The sequence below is a fragment of the Oratosquilla oratoria genome, chromosome 39 (assembly GCF_046742065.1).
Source record: "Oratosquilla oratoria isolate Oo_2021 chromosome 39, ASM4674206v1, whole genome shotgun sequence".
In the NCBI taxonomy this organism is placed as follows: Eukaryota; Metazoa; Arthropoda; class Malacostraca; order Stomatopoda; family Squillidae; genus Oratosquilla; species Oratosquilla oratoria.
The window spans coordinates 41,315,769-41,325,768 of NC_134815.1; the positions used below are offsets into that span (position 1 = coordinate 41,315,769).

The 10,000-nt window shown below is 37.2% G+C and overlaps 1 protein-coding gene across 1 annotated transcript in view; it reads right to left on the reverse strand.

Moving 5' to 3' along the window:
- Dhc93AB (Dynein heavy chain at 93AB) overlaps positions 1 to 10,000 on the reverse strand; it is a 207,604-nt gene that overhangs the window by 147,556 nt on the left and 50,048 nt on the right. Inside the window, exons 31-35 of the mRNA XM_076176389.1 lie at positions 8,940 to 9,150; positions 8,008 to 8,135; positions 6,657 to 6,805; positions 5,935 to 6,217; positions 4,710 to 4,883 (exon numbers count right to left, since the gene is read on the reverse strand). Of these exons, the coding sequence (XP_076032504.1) occupies positions 4,710 to 4,883; positions 5,935 to 6,217; positions 6,657 to 6,805; positions 8,008 to 8,135; positions 8,940 to 9,150 (945 nt within the window). The remainder of the gene's footprint in view (positions 1 to 4,709; positions 4,884 to 5,934; positions 6,218 to 6,656; positions 6,806 to 8,007; positions 8,136 to 8,939; positions 9,151 to 10,000) is intronic.

Here is a 10,000-nt window from a genome sequence, read left to right on the forward strand (position 1 = left end):
AGAAGACAGCAAAGAAAACGGAAGGGCAAACATAAAGATGGAGAATGATAAAAGAGCTCCGACATATTTCTTTATTCATTATTTAATATTTCGGATTTATTGTTATTTTATTTCATGCTAATTTCAGTCATAAATGATCATAGTCCTTGCAAAGAATAGAGACATCTTCGTAATTTTACGTTTTACCCAAGGGTAAAAGAGTAATACGTTTTCATATTCGGGCACCAACTTCTCTTTCACGCAATAGTCGACATAACGTCAAAATATATTGAAGATTATTTCCCTCTACACAGACAGCTAATTAAATGTCCTTTTTTATATAAAAGTGGACTGATTTATGCTTGGATGATTCCTGACTATTCTTTCATTTTTACATGTCAATTAATCTGAATAGATTTAAGAAATCAAGAAAAATTGAAATGTTAGTAGCCATTTGTTAACGATAGATATAAAGCGAATGAAAAAAAATGTCGAATGAATCTTTAATCTCTCTGCCGTCATTAAATCTTGTTCAATTTTATTCTCAAAAGATGTGATATATTTTTTATGTTTTATCGTTCTCCTACCAAATGATGACCTGTATTATAAATCCTTATTCATGGAAAGACTAGACTGATTTTTTTCAGGCCAAAAAAGGACGATGGCGTAATTTGTATTTTTTCAGGTTAAAACAAGAATGTGAGTTTTTTTAGGCCAATACCAGACTGTGATTCAATTAATGTTTTTTAGACCAATACTAGACTGACGTTTTAATAACAAAGCGGTTACGTAATTCGTGTTTTTTAGGTCAAAATCATATGATTTCATTCAGATAAGCTAAGTTACCTGGTTCTAATATGAAAGAATATATCCGTAACGTCACTACAGTGAAAGCCAATCACGAAGCTCAGAAGTCGTCTCGAAGTTGGTGGGCGGAACATCTTGCTTAGTCGACATTTGTTTCGCGCCTGACAAAAGCAACTATTTATTTGTCTAATTTTGATATCTGAGGAACGTTGGCACTTCCCTCAGCTGAATAGAATTGCCTGACATTAACCATAAGAAATTTTGCAAAGATTATCGTCATGTTAACAGGATTGATGAGAAAGTTAAGACAATGTGAGTAGGAATTCATGGGATGGTCCGCGCATAATCATATGATTTAATTAACTGGCGTATTTCATCCTACTCGAATGACAAGACCAAGATGCACGACACCAACACACAACTTCTGAATACAAGAATCTTTTTCGAGAAATGTCGATAAAACTAAATTAGCAAAATTTGAATCCCTGGGGATAATTTGTTATTTGAATTGGAATATAGTATAGTAGTTGCACATGCATTTAGCATGAAAAGAGCAGAAGAATGAGTTCAATTCGTTCACAAAATTAACTCTTTTGTGTTAATGGAACAGAGACAAACGACGCGAACCCATTTCCCAAGATTGCTACAATAGAGAATAACTACACATACGTTATTTGTGTCACGTCGCTGTAGATATTGAATCGGTTAATTCCCAATACCTACATTATATCCTTGCTATATTATCGAATCTTTGCATTCTGCTAAGGAATGGCAACATTATCGCATTGAATGTTACTATGATTATGATATCGTATTTCTTTTATTTTTATCATTCTAATTAAGATAAACCTGCAGTGATCCCACCTAGAACAGGGGTTCACTTTCAGATGAATAGAATTGTCTATATCAACCAGAAATATATATATATATATATATAGATATAAATATAGATATAGATATATATATATTATGTATGTATGTATATGTATATATATATAAAGAGATCACTGGAGATCAGCAGGTTTGTGGAACTATATTATACTTAAACATCGGTGTTTGATAATTATCGTGCGTTCTGCTTTTAAGCGACTTAGTCCTTGTATGATACTTATAAGGTACGTTTTCCTCGGTTGGATTGGGTGACGCGCATCATACTACCTGGCATCATACTTGCGTAAACGCCTTGGTAGGTTGGGTTGAAATAATCAGCCTCGTACTTTGCAGTTCAAAGCAAAACAGCCCCATTCAAAGACAAAGAATTAGTGCCCCAGACAAACGTTTGACGATCATCGTTGAGGCATGAACGATCATCGTTGAGGCCTGAACGATCATCGTTGAGCGATAATCGCACCGAGGAAAACGTACCGGGATGGACGATGATTATGGTACCCTTTGCATTATATTTGTACAGTTGAGCTCATGAATGCGATTTTGCATTATATTTACACAGTAGTGTACAATAATCATCGAACGTTTGATGTTGTGTTTTTTGGGTTCTAAATTACTTTCATCATTCTTATACAGCAATACACGATAATCGTACCTTTTATGATCTATTCCTGGAGTCTTACCGACCCAGTCTCTGTGTATGGTAATTTTTTTTAATTCATTATAGAGAATACGGCAAAATTAGTTCATTAAAGATATGCTTTATACATTTTTATATTGCCTGTAAAATTTAATTGCTTTGGGTTTTAATTATCTAGCTAAATTAAAAGTCTATGTAGCGTTTATGAAATTAGTTTATGGGTAGAGGCTACTATGGAGTTGATTTGATGTTCTCCGTTAAATGGCGATTTTGATGCAGACCATAAGGCCCTACTCACACTAGCGGTTTCAACCGCGGCGGATAAATTACAATGCTGCGGCATTTACACACAACGCAGTTTTTCCATGACCATGCGGTACTCCGCGGTTTCCGCGCGGTTCAAGACGCTAGTGTGAACAGGCTGGTTTATTGGTACTCGACTTACCCCAAGGCTCAGCTACTTTCGGGGACATTTGAACCTGGCCCATCATCCATCCTGAGTCAGCAAATATTCCTTTCGTTATTGTTGTTGTTGTTGTATGGACGATTTTTCTTTTTTATCATTATTATTAAAAGAGACTTAGAGGGCCATTTACAGTCAAACTGTTTGTCAAACCCGGTTTGTGAAACCCTACTTGTCAAGTGGTTTGTCAAAATGTTTGTCAAACCAGGCTTGTCAAACAAGTGTTTGAAATTATGTTTGACCGTGTGAATGGGGTATTTGGTCGTCAAACAGGTCTGACAAACGTGTTTGACAACCAGATACCCCATTCACACGCTCAAACATCATTTCTAACACTTGTTTGACAAACCGGGTTTGACAAACCATTTGACCGTGTGAATGGCCTTTTAAGCTACTACACTGATATATAAAAGGTGAGGAGCGTACGTTAGGTGGCGCTGAGTAGCTACGGCCGAAGCCGTCACCTTTGTCCCTATGATGCGCTATAGGGACTATTGAGGCAGGTATCTAACATTGCTGGGAATCGGAGAGACGTGTAGGACTTGAACCCACAACGAAGCCAATGTGAGATCAGCACGCTTCCGATGACGTACTGTATATAGAAATAAATGAAAGACTCAAAAACGAAAGGTATATATGCAGACTTGTGGAAGGCAATGGGTCAGTTTGGGTTGCATGCCTCGGATATATACGGCCCGTACCTCTTTAATTCGTAAAGAGTTCTCATCGGCCCTTTACCGGACAGAGGGCCACCGCAGAGTAGAAAATAAAACAATAACCATGATAAGGATAAAAGTGAAATAGTAATAATGATAACTGCAGTAATAATAATAATAATAATAATAATAATAATAATAATAATAATAATAATAATAATAATAATAATAATAATAATAGTAATAATAATAATAATAATAATAATAATAATAATAATAATAATAATAATAATAATAATAATAATAATAATAATAATAGTAATAATCATAGTAATAATAGTAGTAATAATGATGATAATAATAATCATAATGATAATGATATTAATAACAATAGTAATGATAACAACAATAACAACAATAACAATAATAATAATTGATAATAATAATAATAATAATAATAATAATAATAATAATAATAATAATAATAATAATAATAATAATAATAATAATAATAATAATAATAATAATAATAATAATAATAATAATAATAATAATAATGATATTAATAACAATAATAATGATAATAATAATAACAACAATAGCAATAATAATAATTGATAATAATAATAATAATGATAATAATAATAATAATAATAATAATAATAATAATAATAATAATAATAATAATAATAATAATAATAATAATAATGATAATGATTATTATAATGATAATAATAATAATGACAATGATAATAATAACAATAATAATAATAACATAATAATAATAATAACAGCAACAATGACAATGATAATGATAATAATGATAATAATAATGATAATAATAATAATAATAATAATAATAATAATAATAATAATAATAATAATAATGATAATAATAATGATAGTAATAATGATAATAATAATAATTATAATTATGGTAATAATAATAGTAATAATAATAACAATAATACCGATAATATTGATTAATAGTAATAAACATAAAAATGATAAAAATATATCGATAAAAAGAAATTAATAAAATTACCAGGAGGCAGACATAAGCAGTTACTATATTGCCTGGTAGGAGGATGATCCAAACATAACTTAATCCTTCTCCACAAACCAAACAAAATCAGAGTCCGATTAACCAGAAAAAAAATAATAAAATCCTTCTGCCCGATAAAGAGATAATTCGCACGCCTTTTAGGACTCTCCATAAGGTCTAAAATACTACTCACATCTGCTGGAAGAAGGACCTTACGAAGCGAGGTTTTACCTGGACAGGGATGTCAAGATCGAGATCCAAGTTGGGGATCTTCTCGCTCCAATGGGCGAAGCGGAGAGTCTCCTTCTCGATGAAGTAGTCGAAGACGGTGCCGTTCCCGGGGAACTTGATCGTCTTGAACTCCTGCTGCCACCACTTGCTGAACTCCACGCGGTAGTCGACGTTCTGTAGGGGTATAGAGATAGATTTTTGGATAGATATATGAAAAATAAATGCATGTGTATAAATGTATGTGTGCATATGTGTGCACACATACATAGAAAGGTAGAAATAATTGTACATACATAAATGTATGTATGCATATGTGTGTGTGATAGATACAGAGTTAGAAAAGTAAATATGCATGCATAAATGTTTGTTTGTACAGTATATGTGCGTGTGTATGTATGTGAGTGTGTGTGTGTGCGTGTGTGTGTGCGTGTGAGCGTGTGTGTGCGTGTGTGTGTGTGTGTGTGTGTGTGTGTGTGTGTGTGTGTGTGTGTGTGTGTGTGTGTGTGTGTGTGTGTGTGTGTGTGTGTGTGTGTGTGTGTGTGTGTGTGTGTGTGTGTGTGTGTGTGTACATACACACACAGAGTTAGAAAAGTAAATATGCATGCATAAATGTTTGTTTGTACAGTATATGTGCGTGTGTATGTATGTGAGTGTGTGTGTGTGTGTGTGTGCGTGTGTGTGTGCGTGTAGTGTACATACAAGGCAAATCTACCTGAAATTATACAAAAGAAAGTAATCTATAACATAGCTCTATACTGAGGCAGATATTGCACGATCTGGGTGACCTGAAGGCTCGTTCCCCCGCCCTGAACACTTCGTGATCTATCGAGACCCGATCACTCCGTCGCCGTTATGAAGGGATCAGAGATCATTGTGCATAGACTCACATTCAGGGTCGTCGAAAGCAATTGCGGGCCCCGGGGCAGCAAGCATTATTTGCCCCCAATTCAAGTGGCAAAACATTACATAAAGCTGAACTAAACAGAAATGATACCATTATTTTAAGTGACTCCACTAATAAAAAAGTACTACTGATGAAGGAAAAGCTAGAGAAAAGAGAAGAAGAAATTTCTAACCCACGTCGACAACTTTATGAAAGAAAATAGCAGTTCTAGCAATATAAAACCCTGGTTGCATCCGAAACCTTCTTGGGCCTCCTACACACCCGGGCCCACCGGTGCACTGACCCCATGCCCCCCTCTCTTTCGTCGGGCTTGTCACTCACTCCATCCTGGTACATGGCCGACCCGAAAGCCCAAACGCAGGCGAAGACGAAGTAGGTCTCGTAGAATTCTTTGGGGCTCTCGGCGGGGACGTTGTCGGTCGTGAGGAGACACTCGAGAAGCTGGCACAGCATCTGGAGGTGGGTGATCTCCGGAACGGGGGTGATCTTCTTGAACTTGACCCGGAGTACCTCGAGACACGTCGGGATGTACTTGTCGAACAACACCATCAGGTTGACCTTCTCCGATTGGATCTCGCGCCGGTCCAGCCACGAAGTCACGTACCTGGGGAAGGAACCATGCTGGGCCGTTGTATAGGAGTAGATTTTTTTCTTGTATGATTGAGAAAACACACACACACACACACACACACACACACACACACACACACACACACACACACGCACGCACGCACGCACGCACACACACGCACACACACACACACACACACACACACACACACACACACACACACACACGCACACACAGACAGACACTTCTCTTCCCTCGCCCTCCTCCTCCTCTATGTCATCTTCTCTTTCTTTTCAGCCGTTCAATATAATGAATGTGTGTAGGTTTAAGTATGTGTTTAGGTATGCATGTATTTTGTAATCTATTTCCCCCAACAAACGTACTCGTATTTCCCATCATCATTATTCAGATCTCACAGAATTGAGCCACAACCGCTCACGAAAACTTATTTTATTTATCGTCTGCCACTCACGGGTTCCAGCCAAGATCCTGCTGATTGAGGTAGATAATTCCCGCGCGCGAGACAGTCGCCGGCGTCGCCGTCCGGAGACTGCTGATCTCGAAGATGAGACGCATCTGCGGCGTTAGCGAGATCCTCTCGTTGCTCGCCAATGTCAGGATCTGCAGGAGGACGATCTGTAGTCAGTCTTATTCGTCAATAGGAAGCTTCCGATGATAAGATTTGCTTTGGAAAATTGTAGAAATATAAAGTAATATTGATGTAAGACAGATGTGTGATAGGGAGGTGAGGTAAACACTGAGAACTGTTGGAAGTTTATTACGGACGTTTCGTCCTCTGAAGAAGTCATGGTGAGGATGAAATGTCAGTAATAAAAACCCAACAGTTATCTGTGTTTACCTCACCGCCCTACCACTTACATGAGGTAAGGTTCAGTTGTCTTTAATTAACATATACCTGTCCCCTTTCCACAATCTTTCATTTCTCTATACTTACCAGTCCATTTGTCCATCTATCAATCAATCTGTCTTCTTCTTTATCTATTTGACTACCTGCTTACCTCTGTCTATATATTAGCTTATCTACGTGAACAAAAGTATTGTCAATATATCATTTACAGCCTTTATATCGTTAATGTTTTATTTACTAACAATGACGACATTTTACAAATAGCACTGACAAGCTTTAACATTCAATATTATTGATAGCGAGCAACGGGCGAGCCCGCTTGGCTCGCAGCCAATCAGTCGTCTGCGTTACCGTGACGTCACTCTAGACCAACCAGTCGTCCCCGTTGCCGCAACGTCACATTTCTCTCAGCCAATCAGGGGCCGGAGGGGACGTGTCCCCTTGAGGGATTTCCGATTTCCGGTCCGATTTAGATCGATATAAACAGAAATTATTTTGTTAGTATATATGTACTTTAGTATTATTAATGCTGACCAGACAATGGCTAAAGGCACCACAGACAGCGAGATAACAGAGATAACAGCGAGACCATCTGGTAACAACCAGACAAAAATCAGTAAAGGATTAAATCAAGTTAGGCTCAACCCATTTTCAGACAGAGTGAGGCTAGCAACTAGGAAAAAATGTCTGATGACAGACAGAAGGCCAGCAAACTCCCACCGGAGGTCGAGGTAACGACAATTTGAGCCCTTGCCACCAGCGAGTTGGACCAAGGACATGGTTCATTAAATTCCCCGCAATGAAGTCCACTGAAAGGGGCACCGTCCTAGCCTCCTGATAGGGATAGTTGGCGTCATTAAAACGATTTTTTTTTTTTTTTGAGAGAGAGAGAGAGATAGAGGTGGAATGGCATCTCTTCCTGTATTTCTTGTGGACTAAGATGTGGAGCACTCGCCTTGTTATCGTCCATGAGCGTGTTGAGCGACTCGATCCACATCGGGTCTATGTCTCCGTCGAGGACAATCCACTTGGGCGAGTCGCCCGTCATGTTAGCCTGGTCGCGCATCAATGAAGAGAAGAGACCTGTCGAGAGAAATAAAAAATAAAAAATACAAGTAACCGTCGCTTCTATCCTCAAGACACAAAGAGACAAGAGGCTATGTCTATACAGCACAAATTAATATTTCGTTGTAGTTGCATTTATGAGTTTTTGCATACACAAAAAATCGCCTATATTATAAGGAAAGTGCCGTACATAGAAGCATGGTATGCTCGAAAACTAAATATGTAATATTTGTATATTATAGATGTTTGTTTGAAAGACGGCTGTGTTTTTGACTATGCCACCGGGGGACAATCAAATGCGACCCATTTTACACGGGAACAATGTAAATATATCTTACGTTTTCATTACATTAACATAAGTTTATTTACCAAGAACCATCTTATTTGTAGGGGAACTTATGTATATATAGATGTACGAAGTATTCAGCAACGACAAATGTTTTTGCATAGTTTTAAGATGCTATGGGTCAGGATTGGAGTCCTTTAATAAGGGTGATGCAGACAAGGTCATCATATTAAGATAGCAGTGCTGAACTCGCAATACGGGATCTTGATTGGACAAATTTAGGATTAAGAAGGATATAGACAAAAACTGGTTGACCAATAGAGTGGCTAACGAATGGAATAGACTTGGAAACCGTGTACTGAGCGTTGAAATTATTAGTTACTTTAAGAGAAGGTTGGATAACTTTATGGATGGGAATGACAGATGGTAATGGACATGGAACTGCCTAGTGTAGGCCTTATGGTCTCTTACAGTCTTCTTCATTCTTATGTTCTTTTGTACTGCATCTTACCCAAAGAGGGCTTTGCGAAACCTACCATCCTTCCACTCGCGTGTGGAGGCGTTAATGTAGCCGAAGAGTTCGTCTGTCGTCACAGCCTTCGGGTTGAGGTCCGACAGAATCGGCCTCTTCTTCATGTTGTGGAAGGTCTTGAAGAGCGTTCGCCATACCTGCGTCTTCCCGGTCCCAGCGCCTCCGATGATGAAGACACTATGTCGTACCTCGAGTAGTTCTTGCAATTGAATCACCTACCGATAATAATTATGGAAGTCTTTTAAGAATAAAAGATAATTCAGTTATGTTATGTATGTTTAGTGTCGCTCAAACGGTAAAGTTATTTTGAAATGAATAATGAGAACTATTCGCAGAAAACGGTAGAGCGTGCAACGTCATGTCGCTTGCAGTTTGAAAGTTGTTTGTTTACAGAACAACTTGATCACGTTTGTGTCTAACTAAAACATGACTCCATAATCCGTTCAAGCTAACTTAGAGAATATTCAATGGTTAAAATATAGTTGAAGTAACAGAAATTTGAATGTACAGTAAGCTATGCCCAAATAATAAAATCTTTCTGCATCAGCAAGAGCAAAAACATAAAAATATGTTACGTCATTTTATTGAAAGGGTTAGGGCAAGTTTACGAGCTGAAATACATTTTATATATATATATATATATATATATATATATATATATATCATATATGAGTATCCTATATATGTAATGTAAGAATAAAATCATTATCTAGGTGAAAAGACGTCAGTTATCCAACGAACGAGAATGGAACGTTACGTTCTGTACGTCACGCGTAGGGAGGTATCCAAGCGTTTTGGGTCGACGTCTTAAAATTCTATTGAATCATGTTTAGCTCTGTAAGATGCATTATTATTTTTGTGTAATATTCTGTAAACATGCCAAACCGAAATATTATTATGTTTTTCTATTGATGGAATATAAATCATGTTTTAGTTCACGGTCATGTGTAATACGTTTTCGTCGTATTTGCACGAGTAGCGTCGCTAGCGCGCGTGCAAATACGCTTAGTCTGTCTTGGCTAATCAGGTTCAAACTCCATAGACGCTGATTCTATGAGCCAATCA